At 40.8% G+C, this 14870-nt stretch overlaps 1 protein-coding gene across 1 annotated transcript in view; it reads left to right on the forward strand.

Annotated features, from left to right (window-relative positions):
• Positions 1–411: 411 nt before the first annotated feature.
• The window catches only part of PIK3AP1 (phosphoinositide-3-kinase adaptor protein 1), a 53806-nt gene continuing 39347 nt past the window's right edge, over positions 412–14870 (forward strand). The window contains 3 exon segments of the mRNA XM_042456460.1: positions 412–587; positions 9969–10282; positions 10284–10377. Of these exon segments, the coding sequence (XP_042312394.1) occupies positions 566–587; positions 9969–10282; positions 10284–10377 (430 nt within the window). The 5' untranslated portion in view covers positions 412–565.

Raw genomic sequence — 14870 nt, forward strand, 5'->3', positions numbered from 1 at the left:
TAGGATTCTGGGGATGGTAGTTTGTTGTAGCAGGGCAGAGCTCTGAAAGAAGAGGAGAGCTGTGGGGCCACAACCAATGACTAATTCCCAGAATTCCATAGCACTGAGCCGTGGCAGTTAAAGTGGTGTCAAACTGGATTATTTTTGTAGTGTGGATGCTGCCAAACTAAGGCCCAAAACACACTGCAGAGAAGGCGAATGTCTCACAGAACTATAGTTCCTAGAATTCTCCAGCATTGAGCCATGGCAGTTAAAGCGGTCTCAAAGTGGGTTATTTCTGCAGTGCGGATGCTGCCTAACTAACTAAACAAAGGCAGCCTGTGCAATTATTAACGAAATGTGTGGCAGGAAACGTCGACGGATGTGGTGTCTCTGGAGTCCCTGAGGCGAAGAAGGGGAGGGAGGGAGGGAAGAGGCTTGAATCATAAGAGGCTTTTAATAAGGCAGGAGAGGAGAGAGTGGGAGAAAAGGGGAAGGAAGCCATAGGCGACCAAAGCCTTGTCTCAGAGCCCAGGCAAAGGCGCCTCTCTTGGCCCAGAGGGGGAGAGCCAAGGCCCAGGCTGCCATGGCGGCAGGGGCTGCCCCAGGTAAGGACATTATTGTGGTTATGAAGCTCCTCCAGGAGGAGGACACCAAGGTGGAAATGGAGGACCTCTCCTGGAGCATGGGGTCTGTCTTGGTGGTTCCAGTGCCCACTATAAAAGCTAGGGGAGGGTTGTGTGTGTGTTTGTGCCTTTTCAAGTCGTTTCCAATTTATCACAGCCCCTAAGGGGTTATTATGATAATGAATCTTCTTCTTGGCAAGGATTTGATCAGGAGGTTGAGGCTGAGAGAGTGTGACCGGCCCAAGGCCACCCAGTGAGCCTGCAAAGTCCTTTGAGGTCTCTGCAGGGGTCTTTCTCTCCAGAGTCTTCCTCTGCCTTCCTCAGAGGCTGAAAGAGTGTGACTCACCCAAGGTCACCTAGTGAGCCTGCAGAGTCCTTTGAGGTTTCTCTTTGCCTCCCCCTGAGGAGGCTGAGAGAGTGTGACTTGCTTAAGGTCACCCAGTGGGTTTTCATAGCCGAACTGGGAATGGAGCCCTGGTCTCCAGAGTCCTTTGCCTTCCTCTGAGGCTGAGAGAGTGTGACTGGTCTAGTGGGTTTTCATAGCTGAACTGGGCATGGAACCGCAGACTCCAGAGTCCTTTGATTTCAGTGCCCACAAATGCACCGGACAGTGGGTTTTTTGTGATAAACCTATGGTGGGGTTTTCTTGGCAAGGATCTGCTCAGAGCAGGTTTGTCATTGCCTTCCCCTGAGGCTGAGAGACTGTGACTTGCCCAAGGTCACCCAATGAGTCTTCAGAGTCCTTTGCCTTCCTCTGAGGTTTCACTTGATCTTCCTCTGAGGCTGAGAGAGTGTGACTTGCTCACTATCACCCAGTAGGTTTCCATGGGCTTCAGAGTCCTAGCCTAGCACTCAAAGCAGTTACACCACACAGCCTCTCTAACTGTATGTAGACCTTTACAACCTGATCCTGAGCGTATATATTTAGATTCCAATGGTAAATTTAGTCAGGAGTGTGCCCTACCGATTTTAGTGTGACTAAGTAGTGTCTAATTTATGTTTTCCACAAATTTTGCCTAGTCTGGTATATATACCAAGAGTATATATAAAGGCTGAGTAGTTACTCCACCGCCACACGGGCCTCTAAAATTCTGTCTCAGAATAAATAGCCTTGACAGGGGTTCAGTGTCCTTTTTGTGTCCAGATTAAGCAATACCAATTGCTAGGATTGTTTATTGAATGCAATGTAGACTTAGCAGCACTTCCATCTCCTGCTAAATGCATCACTTGTGTTGTTTTATTTTAAAACTCACCATCAGGCTTTTCACGTTTTATCATACAACACGCAGGCTATCACCTATTTATACAGTCACTAGCATATCTTGGTTATTCTTGCTACTGTACACTCAAAGTATATTTTTTGGTATGGCATTTAGCATCGTATTTTGTAAGTCTCTCCAAAGATATAGCCGCGTTCGTCTGTAGAATCAGTACGTAGAGAGATCTTGCAGAACCTTTGATACTAACTGAAAGAAAGAAGTTGGCAGCATGAGCTTTCCTAGACTTACGTCTCCTGGTAATGCATTTATTTTGTAATATTTTGGCATTTAGTATCATAACCTGACCCTATACAGATTAAGGAGCAACATAGCCCATTGAGACTTTAAGTGCACCTAAATTTGCTACAGGCTGCAGTCTAAAACAGAAAGTACTGAGTTTCTCTTCCTTTTTTCCATGTGATCTTCTGAGAGAATAATGTGCAAAAGGGAACTTGTGCATATCTGTTGTGGGCAGCTGAATGAGCTGTCCTCACATGAGCAACACTCTCACATTATTCACAACTTTATTCAGAAGAGGAAGTGGATTACAGTAGCACGTAAAATCACCCCACTTATGAGAGAGTATATATGTTCACACACACACACACACTCGTCTTTATTACAGCTTTATATTTTTAAGCAGTGAATTATATGCTTCGTGGCAGTTCAGTAAAAGCTTGTCATGCCTATGATTTAGCACTTCAGGATCAATTTATCAAACCTCTTACCCCTTTTATAATGCGAACGAGGGATCTTTTGAAATCAGTTACAAATACGGAGCAGATCCGAATCACAACCCGTGTTATTCTGTCAGTGGGAATGAGCCCCAACCATTCTGTAAAGCTACCTCATTTGACTTCTGTTGACTATTTTTTTTAACCAGGTTGTTGTTGTTAACTGCTGTCAAGTCAGCTTTGACCTCTTGTGACTCTAGAAACAAGAAAGCTCCAAGTTACCCCATCATCAACAGTCCTGGCCAGGATTTGCAGACTCAGGGCCATGGCTTCCTTGAGTCTATCCATCTGTACTGAAGTTGGAGCCTAAACTTGGATTGTGATTATAGTGATGGGATTTCCCTGAAGTCTTAGTTATTGTTCAGTTAGATTTTGCATTACTGTTTATCTTTTGACTGCTTTTGGTACATCTCTCCTCACTATTAATGCCACCCCCATTTCTTCTTAGATTTTCATCTCCTGTGTAAAAAATTATCTGACTCATTATGTCCCATTCCTGTCCAATTTAACTCACTCAAGTATTGCAATATTTATATTGTAGTGCTTGTTTTAATATGCCTAGCTTCCTCTGATTCATGCTTCTCACAATCCTTGTTCCTATAATATGTGTTATGCGGCTTTAGACTTTTGTTTCACCTCTGAGAATGTGAACAGCTGAACATCCTTTCAGCTTGAATCAAACTCTGAAGTTTATCGCATGGGGCTTAAACCGCTCCCCAGCGCGTTCTAACGGGGGCGAGCGGGGGCACGCACGGAACGCGATGGGCACCGGATGGGGCCCAAAACGCGACTTTATCGCACGGGGGGACGCCGCCGCCGCGCGTTCCCATCGCGTCCCAATTCGGTTCCAGAGGGTGCCATTTCTGGGGACACTTTGAAACAGTTCTGTCATTGGCCACTCATAGTTGTGCTCATAGTTATACCCCAATAGCTTGTTGAGTGCCACCCAATTTGGGAATTCCACCTTCAGGCACTATCTCTTGTTTCATTGTCGACGGTGCCATTATAGGGTTTTTGTGGTAAAAGATATTCAAAAGGAGTTTACCGGGCCCCTTTCTGCGAACTACTAAGAAGTGTTAGCTATAGTGCCACTGTCATTGGCTCTGAGAGGTCCTCCACCAGTGTCACCCACCACCACTGTGGTTGCCCAGTAGCTGTTTGGCATATTTAGTCTGTCTCCTCAGCCAGACTGACATTGAAGACTTAACCAGCATTGTGGCACAGTTTTCCACAAAAATATTATACCACTGTCCAACCTTTGGTGCATTTTCTGCATGCTTTAATAGGTCTTTCCTGTTTACAGCTGAAATTCAGTGCTGTGATTTTCCACTGAAATTTGGTGTTAAACTTTGAGGGGCACTTTGAGAGGTCAATGAAATTGAGTTAGAGTTGGAGCTGCATGTGGCCAATGGCCTACATTTGGCCGACCCATGGACTAAAGCATCAATCAGTATTGGACAAATGTTGAAAAAGCAATATAGTTGCACAGAAAACTCAAGGAAACGAACAGAAAAAATAGAGCATTACAGATTGAATATCCCTTATCTAGAATTCCGAAATGCAAAATACTCCAAAATCCAATACATTTTTCAAGCCTCTGTTTAAAGACCTCTAAGGAAGGAGAGTCCGCCACGCTCCGAGGGAGTGTGCTCTATTGGTGAACAGCTTTTACCATTCGGGAAGTTCCTCCTAATGTTTAACTGGAATCTTTTTTCCTGTAGCTTGCATCCATTGTTCTGGATCCTGTTCTCTGGAGCAGCAGAAAACAAGCTTGCTCCATCCTCAGTGTGACATCCCTTCAAATATTTAAACAGGGCTATCATATCACCTCATAACCCTCTCTTTTCCAGGCTAAACATCCCCAGCTCCCTAAGTCTCTCCTTATGGGGCATGGTTTCCAGGCCCTTCACCATTTTGGTGGCCCTGTTCTGGACATGCTCCAGCTTCTCAACATTCTTTTTGAATTATGGTATTCCAGGTGAGGCCTGACCAAAGCAGAATAGAGTGGCACTATTACTTCCCTTGATCTAGACACTATACTTCTATTGATGCAGCCTAGAGTCACATTGGCCTTTTTAGCTGCCGCATCACACTGTTGACTCGCGTTCCACTTGTGGTCTGCTAGGATTCCTAGATCCCTTGCACATATACTATTATCAAGACAGGTGTCCCCCATCCTGTATCTATGAAATTCATTTTTCAGCCCTAAGTTCAGTACCTTACATTTATCCCTCTTGACATTCATTTTGTTAGTTGTGGCACAACTTTCTATTCTGTTAAGGTCATTTATTATTATTATTATTTTGAATTTTGATCCTCTCCTCTGGGATATTAGCTACTCTTCCTAATTTGTTGTCATCTGCAAATTTGGTAAGCGTGTCCCCTATTCTTTCATTCATGTCATTGAACCCTGTGGAATTTGGGTTACAAATCAAGATTGATAAGGAGTTAATCAGGAATTAACATAAATGCATTCAGTTCTGTAGTGCCAGGTGAGCTACATGTTAGAATATTGAAGGAACTTGCTGATATACTTTTAGAACCATTTGCCATAATTACCTGAGAAATATTGGAGAACAGATGAGGTGCCAGTTGTTTGAAGGCAAGCAAACATTCTTCCTTTCTTCAGAGAGAGAGAGATCCAGGAAACTATAGTCCAGTCAGCCTGACTTCAGTCAGTATCAGGAAAAATATTAGAACAGATTATACAGGTGTCCATCTGCAAGTATCTTGATAGCAATGCAGTTTATGCAGTAGGAGTCTAGTGAGTGGGCTTTGTATGGCCACCAGTTAACAGTAAATGAGTATTTGTAATTTATGGGAATGCAGTCTAATCCTGTACAGATTTAGGCATACTTGCCTTTGTACAGAAGTGCTTCCCTAAACAATTTCTTCCTGACCTTCAAGGCAGCTTGCTATTGAAGGGTTTTCAAACCCCTTTCCTAGCATGCATGAAGATCCCTTCCCAAGTGTGGTTTCCTGAAGAAGACAAGCTGGGAGTCCTTGATAAAGTGTAACTGCCAAGGGCAATTGGAACAGCAAGATGTTTTCTACTAGCTGGAGAGTGTTGGGTTGCCTGGATCCTTATTTATACACGTTGTTTGTAATAAATGATAGAGGTTTGAGCTTTTATCAAGCGTTTGACTAACCGTGAATACCAAATCTTGGTTTATACCATGGTCAGTTGGAAAAGTAGCTTTGGTTTTACGTCTGTTTTGTGTTGCTTTCCCAGAAATCTCTGAATGTATTATTTGCATAGTTTTAGTACTCAATGTTAATCTCTTGATCCTAAGCATAAAGATTAATAAAGGAACAATTCATCTGAACAAAAATAGGGAAATAAAACAGGTTCCTGCTTCTGCAGTTGATCTCATCACTGCTGAACAAATAGTTACTTCAGCAATTGCCAGGCAAAATAATCCAATTGTATTATTAGGCAAAGGTGGGAATGAAATACTTTTATTTTCTTCCTTGCTGTTTCATTTACTCATTTTAAAAAATGTACAGAGAAAGCATGACACAATTACAAGTTACTGCTTATAACTTTGAAAAGTGTCTTTCTGGAATATAAAATTCCAGGGCAATGCATATAGTACAAATGCTTAAATTCTGTTAAGTTAGTTCTTTAAAACAACAAAAACAACCAGTTTTCATCTTTCTAACTAAGGTGAAGAAAACTTCTCCTGATAGTGCAGCACGCTGGTACAGTAACATGAGGAAGAAGATATGCTTTTACAATAAATAAAGTATTTACAATAAATAAAGTATATAAGCTTTTACAATAGGTTGGGGAAAATAAAAGCATTACTGCTATGAGAAGACTTCAAATGAGGAAACAGATCAAAAAGGACTTAACCAGTATTTCACATAAGCCTCAAGAGGACAGATGAGTAATAACATGAATATATAATAAGAGGATACCAAACCAAGACCAAAAAAAAGGGTCTTCGTGGTCATTGTCTTCTTGGTCATTGCTAGGACAGTTTCTCTAGCAACACACCCTGTATAAACTATTTTTGAAAGACAAGTTGACCTCCACATCCTAGCTATTTCAGACCTTGCTGTTGAAAGCAATAGAGATATATTAAGTCTTAACTGGAAAGATTATTGTCTACCTCGTTGTCAACAGTAAAAAAGGACACCAAAAAACTGACCTTCTGATTCAGTACTTCAGACAAAAATACAATTTCATCCTTCTAAAATCTTGCTACCTTGGGTACCCATGGAAATGTGCCTTTGCTCTCCATCCTCTCCAGCCAAGTGAGGGAATAGAGTTGTTTATTCCGGATAGTGTTAGAGGAATAAAACACCATCTACAAGCAAGCTTTTCAACATTTTCTGTAGCTACCTCAGAGAGGGATTTAAACAGAGGACAAAGTCAATGTTTTCTCTAGTGTGCTGTTAAAGGGACTGCAAGGTCTGCCCCCCCCCCAGTGCTCCCAGTCTTGTGGCATAGACATTTCTATGAATCTCCAATATGGTTTGGAGGCCGAACCTTTAAACGGACAACTTTTTGATATGTAGAGGTCTTGAAGACAACTCAGTGTTCTTGGGCAGCCATTTTTAAATTGTTTTAAGGTGACTATATACACCTCAATTTTTTTGAAGCCACGGAGTAGCGCCATCATAGCCCCATATGGTTCATTGTTATTTTCTGTTTACACCTATGGTTGGTCCTTATCTATCTTTCCTTATCTATTTTACTAATTCTGTGAACTTGAGATTTGAAATTGCAAGGCTATCCAATTTATATAAACTTTATTGTGCTGTTTAATCACAAATCTATGGAAGAAACTGGAGACGCATCTCTAGGTATTCAATTGATGGATGTTTTACTTATTGGTTTAAAAAACCCCCGGTGCTTCAGGGACTTTGTAAAACCATAAAAAGAGACAAAATACAAATGCATAATGAAATGATACAGGATATTACATTGTATAAAATTATTATATTTGTATATTGCTTATGATCTGCATACAGTAAATGATATGAGAATTTCAACTCCAGAAATGTCTGATATTACACTGCAAATAGGAGCATACAGGCTGTAAGCAATGTACAAATGTAATAATGACTTGTACAATGTAATAGTCTGTATTCTTTTATTATGCTTTTAGGTGTTGTCTCTTTTTATGGTTTTATATAGCCCCTGAAGAAGGCCTTGAGAGCACTACAGGCTGAAACATATTGGGGTTTTTTACCAATAAAACATGCATTGAGCACCTTGATATGCCTCTGTTTTTTTCCACATTTTATTTAGTACTCCCCAGCTTTTGCTTTCCGAATCACAAGTCTTCTTTCCTCCCTGTAATAAAATCTTTGAGTAGCCTCTGCCATGACAACGGTTTTTGCAAGATAGTTTCAAATACTGTATATACTCATTTATAAGTCTAGAATTTAGGTCAAAAAATTGACCCTCAAAAATTGAGTCGACTTATCCATGGGTCAATGTAAGTACTGTACTTTAACTCTTATTTTAAAAAAAGGAACCATCCCCTGGCCAAAAGCAAGACTACTGTATAATCTGTCCTGGAAGCACTGAATCCCTCTAGTCTCTCATCCATCCAGTCTTAGGAGGGAGCACAAAAAGTTATGTCTGCTGGAATTTTGTAAGTTTTTTGACATTGTTTTGCTTTGCTTCATCCTTTAGATCCTTTGCTGTATATCCCTAGGATTTACCCTCGACTTATCCATGGGTCATAGCATAATTCATAATTTTGGCCCCAAAACTTGCTCTCGACTTTACATAAGGTCGACTTATACGGTAGACTAAAGTATCAGTTGTATTTTGACTATGGTGATTCATCTATGTATAGAAAGATTTAGAGATAATCATTGCAGTAATGTTTGTTTCATCAGTTTTTCAATGGCATATAGTTACAGAATGTAAATTGTTTCAAATACTCCATCAGGAAAAGTCCCATATATTTAAAACCCGAGAAAAGCAATTCAGATTTAAATTTTAAAGAAGTCGTTGTTTCATTGGGATGGTAACCCATGGTAATATGTATTCGGAATAGTTTATTGGAAGAAAATGAAAGTATCAGCAAAACGCAATTACATGTTTTTAAGTTATGGCGATGTGTGCCTTTCATATTCTTATTATTTCTCATAGGTCCAAAATACACTGCAGAAATAATCCAGTTTGAGACTGTTTTATCTGCCCTGGCTCAGTGCTAGGGAATTCTGGGAACTGTAGTTTTGTGACACATTTAGCCTTCTCTGGTGACACAATAAACTACAATTTCCAGGATTCCTTGGCACTGAGCCCGGGCAAGTAAAGCTGTCTCAAACTGGATTGTTTCTGCAGTGTGGATGCAGTCCAAGAGACCACTTTGAGATGGTTATTCAGTCCTATTGAAGGCTTTTAAAGCATCCAATGGCAATATTACCACCTTTATGTTTTAATTTATTGCCCCGATAGATGCCAAATATATATATAATAGCATCTAACATCTGATGATTGGGGTCAATTATTATTATTATTATTATTATTTACAGAAATTGATGGATATTTTTATATAAACCTTCTTGGAATAATTATTACTTCTGTATTCTTGAGAAAGGTACAGTAAATTGTAACACATGGCCACAACTGGAGGAAAATAAGAGCACCTTACTAGTCTTGCATGTATCTTGTTCATTGCTCACGCAAGAGAATTGCCACATATGTTGCAGCGTAGAGATCACCTTATGATTAGAATGATTTTATCAAACTGATCTATCTCTAGCACCACAGACAGGAATTCTTTCTCTCCCACTTGAGATCCCTTCGCAAACTCTTTTCCTTTTTCTCACTCTCTTTGGAGACCCACTCCTATTACAAGGTTGTGGTGATTTTAAGTGTATTAATTGATTAAGTAAAAAAGAAATTGATGAGTAGCTGCATTATTCCATATTTGGGGCAGTTTACACCAGCCTGCATGCTCGGTAGGGCTGAGTGTTCGCAGGCTCCAAGCCCTTCTTTCTCCATCGGGGAGCCCGTCCAGACAACGCATACCATGATATCCATGCGGCACAGCACCCAAATGGCACTCCTTGGAAGGGACATCATTATGGTGTGCAAGCGCATCTGTGGTGCCCCTTCCGGGATGCAAAAAGAACCTTCCAGGAAGTGAGTGTTTTTTGGTCCTTCCGGAGGCCGCAGCATCTAGTTGCCACAGCTTCCATCCGGGCCTTGAAAGTGTGGCGTTGAGCCCCCCCCCCCCTCATCTGTAGAGGCCCTTTGTCTCATTTCTATAGTTATAAGCTATTGGTTGGAACACAATGCAGCCTTCATCTTGTTCACTTTGCCCAAAGTTGGTAATTCAAACCATGCAGCTTAATATTTTATTTGTAGAACCCACCTACCTTATTTTACTCCTGTGCAGAAGAACGCCCTGACGCATGTGATGTGCTGATTGTATATGGGAAAGATGCTAGTGACTGGTGTCAGTATCTTCAGAGCCTCTTCCACTCATGCCAGGAAGTCCAAAGCTATCAAGTGGAGACCGGGACTGCTATTTCCATGGAGGATCTTGACTTCTTCAATCGCAGCAAGTGTATTATTATTTTACTGTCATCTGAACTGGTACAGAACTTCTATATCCCTGCTGTCCTTCAAAGCCTACAGAATGTTCTTCAGCCACCACATAAAGTGGTGAAGCTGTTCTGTGACGTTTCAGAATGTGAGACTTGCAAAGAGTTTTTTTGAAGACTGGTCCCAGTGGAAGCAGCTTACCTACGATGATGACTCTGATGTCTACATAGCAGCTGTCATGAAAGCTATTTCTGAAGGAGGTAAGCTGGTTTGTTAAAATATTTTTAAAATTACTGTAAAGTCCATTTTGCCACAAGTGGTAGTAGTCTGAAAATGAGCAAAATTCCCATGGTAGCTCTGAGGGGCTGAAGGTAGAGGCTAAAATTAAAACTGATCCCTGTAGAACAGCCCAGTTTGTTTTGGGTACAAGACTGCAAAACCTAAGTCTCCTTGGGCTGAAACCATATACACATTTACAGAGGAGCAAGTCTAAATAATCTTTCTTATATCAACTTCCCTTGAACCATGTGAAGTTTCAGATGCAGAGTTCAGTTTTGAGAGATTTCAAACAATACTGTCCGTTCACCTTCATGCATACAAACACCCCTCTGCATGTCACCCACTCATCCACCTCTTTCGTTCATTAACATGCATACATGCATGTGTGTGTATGTGTGTACGTCTCTCTCTCTCTCACTGTCATACATATCTATTCAGTTATTCAGACACACAGAAACCACCAGAAAGACACACACTTGATATTACTCCTTGACAACTTTAATTTTGTTTTATTTAATTTATATAGTGCCTTTCTCCTAGCAGGGGACTCCAAAGTTTGTGTTTATGTACCCTCAAAAAGGAGCTTTTCTGACCTCACTTCTCTAATAACCCACAACACTACCCCAGCCCACCCAGCCTCTTCAATCCAGTTTGAGACAGCTTTTGAGGGAGGATAGAATAATCAGCAAACCCGTTTACCTTTTATTTTAGTAACATCTAGGTCTTCCACATGTCTTCAGGCCAGCATGCCTTTTGTATGGGAAACTTCCTAATGTTCCATAAATCATTGTGGTCTCTTAAAAGCATGCCTGACACTAGAAATCAAATACTGTATAAAAATGTGCAAGAGGGGTGTAGGGTGTTCTAATAACAGTTTGTTGCTTTGGTATTAGCTGGCTGTGAATGTTTTGCTGTTCAGGCAGGAGCTTTTAACTTGTTCATACTTTCAACATTTTCTACATGGCTCAACATGCAGCTTTTAAAAAACAAATGAGTAAAATCAATTCAGAAGGTTTCAAGTAATGCATGTTAACATATTGTTATGTATAGATCATAGAATCATAGAGTTGGAAGAGACCACAAGGGCCATCCAGTCCAACCCCCTGCCATGCAGGAAATCACAATCAAAGCATCCCCGACAGATGGCCATCCAGCCTCCGTTTGAAGACCTCCAAGGAAGGAGACTCCACTACACTCTGAGGAAGTGTGTTCCACTGTCGAACAGCCCTTACTGTTAGGAACTTCCTCCTAATGTTGAGGTGGAATCTCTTTTCCTGCAGTTTGCATCCATTGCCTCGGGTCCTAGTCTCTGGAGCAGCAGAAAACAAGCTTGCTCCCTCCTCAATATGACATCCCTTCAAATATTTAAACTGGGCTATCATATCACCTCTTAATCTTCTCTTCTCCAGGCTATACATCCCCAGCTCCCTAAGTCGTTCTTCGTAGGGCATGGTTTCTAGACCTTTCACCATTTTAGTCGCCCTCCTTTGGACACGCTCCAGTTTCTCAATGTCCTTTTTGATCCTCTTTGTTCTTTTTTAATGTTTTTTTTTTAAAAATAAGTTAAACATCAGTTATTTTTTAAAAAATAATCCTCAAGGCTGCCCCCTTTCCAGTCTCTCAATTATTCTAAGTTCCTTATTGCTACATAATTTTAAAGCAGATGACGAAGAGATTGAACTATTTCCAAGTTTTCCATACTTGGACTCAATCAGAATGGAGACTGCAGTCAACACATCAGAAAAAGACTAGAACTTGGAAGCGCAGCCATGAAGGAGCTGGACAAGATCCTGAAGTGTAAAATATATATAATTAAATATCAGAGTTAGAATCCATGCCATTATGTTTCCCATTTCTATGTATGGTTGTTAAAGCTGGACAGTGAAAAAAGCTGAGAAGAAACAAATAATTAGATATGTGGTCCTAGAGAAGAATTCAGGGAATACTGTGAACCACAAAAAAGAGCAATGGATTGTCCACAGCAGATCAGACTGAACTCTCCTTGGAAGCAAAGATGACTAAACTAGTCATATTTTGGTCATATCATGAGAAACAAGGACTCACTAGAAAATGCTATAATGCAAAGCAGAGGGCAATAGGAAAAGAGGAAGACTCAATCAGAGACCATGAGACTGCAGGAGCTGAGCAAGGCTGTTGAGGATAGGGTGACTTGGAGATCTCACATACGTAGGGTCGTCATGGGTCAAGGTTGGCTAGAAGGCAGTTAATAAAAACACACTGGGCCTGCATGCAGCTTGTTGGGCTGAAAACTCAGCTTTGAAGAGAGTAGAGATGTGTGGATATCATTATGTAGCTTAGGTGGCATTGGATTTATTGATATTTGAGTTGATTCAAACTTTTTGTGGTGTCTACGAGCAACAGTAAGGTTCCTGACTAGCTTCCTTCTAACAGTTAGAATCTAACTGATGGTCCCTTTAAGCTTTTCATGACACACAGAGGATACAGATCTATGGGGCTGATCTGTAGTTTCTCTCCGGCTCACGCTATGTCATGGTGCTCTGGGGCTTCTGTCCCTCCTGTTTACTTCATTAAAACTAGCATTTGCTAAGTGTGTGACTAAGGCTGTGTCTAGTTTAATTTTTGGAACAGAAAAAAGGACAAGCAAGGGGTATTGTGTTGATTCCAAGCTTTCTCATAGACCTGTGATACTTTTAATACAGCTGCATAATTAGCCATGGTAGCTTGAAAAGTACTTATTATCCTCCCCTTCCGTTTTTGCATCTGTGGCCCAAAATGGACATGCTTGAGAAAAAGCTGACAGCATTTTTAAAAGGTGTGCTCTCCCAATATACTCATGAATGTAAGCCGCTCTGAGAGCCTTTAGGGCTGAAGGGCGGGGTATAAATACAGTAAATAAATAAATATTGTGAATACCCAATATATTCTTCTTGTGGGAGTCTCAAGAACCATGTAAAAGCAAAACAATGAGAATGCTCTGGAGTCATCTAGACCCTTGCCCTCTGCCATTCCTCTGATGTTATAAGAAATGAGATTTGGAAACTGAGAGGAATGCAGTCTTGTGTGTACTGAGCTTTGTGCCTCAAAATGTCATGGCTGCTACACCATCTTCAGTCATCTCAGTATTGTTTAAAGAGGACGAGTTTCTCCCTCCTCCGTGACATCATTCCATTCTTCTGATAAAAAGGACTAGATTTTTCTCACAAGATAAAGTCTCTCTTGCATTGGTAGCTTTGAAATGGCTGCAGGTGCAGGGAAGTATTGTAGAAACCCCCTGTTCCTCTCACTTTCTCAGAGGAGAAAGAGCACTCTCACTCCTGCTGAATATTCTCCCTCTGTAATAAAATTTGTGAAGAAGAAAAATAAATTCTAACCAAAACAAAATCAAACGTATCCAACAATAAGTCTGTAAAGTAGACAATAAAGTAGACTAGCTAATGTTAGAAACATATTCCTTGGGAAATGTTTGTGCAAGCTGGCTGGGACTTTTCAGAGCTGAAGTCCAAAACTCCTGGAGGACCAAAGTTTGGTAACTACTATTCTAGAACTAGATTTGGAGCAGCCCAGATTGCTGTAGCAGGGAGTGTATGAAAGCTTGAAAAGTTCTAATAAAAGAACATGTAGAGCAATAGAAAATGTTAATGTAAGAATTTGTGGTTTTGTGGAAGAGAATTGAAAAGGCAGTATGTTAACCAAAATCAGGTTTTCTTTTATAAACCATAGCAGTCATCAAAGGAATGCACGGGTTTACCATTCAGCTACAATGATCTTATCACCTACTTCCTTTTCACACTTTTCTTTGCCTGTGCCATTATAAAACTGTGTATTTGAATAGTCTACAATAAAGTAGACTATTCTTTATTTGAAAGTTCCTCAGAGTCATGGTAGCCTGTTTCATTTTTGTTTAGTCCGGTAGCTTAATGGAAAAACAAAACAACTTTCACTTCATTTCTGACTACTGGCTATATATTGCTGGAGGTTGTATGCCTATAGAATCACCCAAGGCAAGAGAACACATTCTCAAATCAGCCTGGACGATCAAATAAGCACCAGTGCAGTAAACAGCCAGGGCAGCTTCAGGGCAATTTCCAGATGTGTGACGCAAAAGCGCTGTGCTCCTTTTGGGCAGCAAAAGGAAGAAGAAGGAAATGGTAGGGCCACTATGTGGAGAAGATGGCAAAATGCTAACAGGGGACAGAGAAAAGGCAGAATTACTAAACACCTTCTTTGCCTCAGTCTTTTCAGAAAAGGCAAAGGGTGCTCAACCTGAGGATAATGGAGCAGAGGACAGAATAGGGGAATTTCAGCACAGAATAAGTAAAGAGATAGTAGAGGAACACCTTATTAATCTAAATGAATTTAAGTCTCCGGGACTAGATGAACTCCATCCAAGGGTATTAAAAGAACTGGCAAATGTAATATTGGAGCCATTGGCAATAATCTTTGAGAACTCCTGGAGAACAGGAGAAGTCCCAGCAGACTGGAGGAGGACAAA

This window comes from Sceloporus undulatus, chromosome 3, assembly GCF_019175285.1.
Source record: "Sceloporus undulatus isolate JIND9_A2432 ecotype Alabama chromosome 3, SceUnd_v1.1, whole genome shotgun sequence".
In the NCBI taxonomy this organism is placed as follows: Eukaryota; Metazoa; Chordata; class Lepidosauria; order Squamata; family Phrynosomatidae; genus Sceloporus; species Sceloporus undulatus.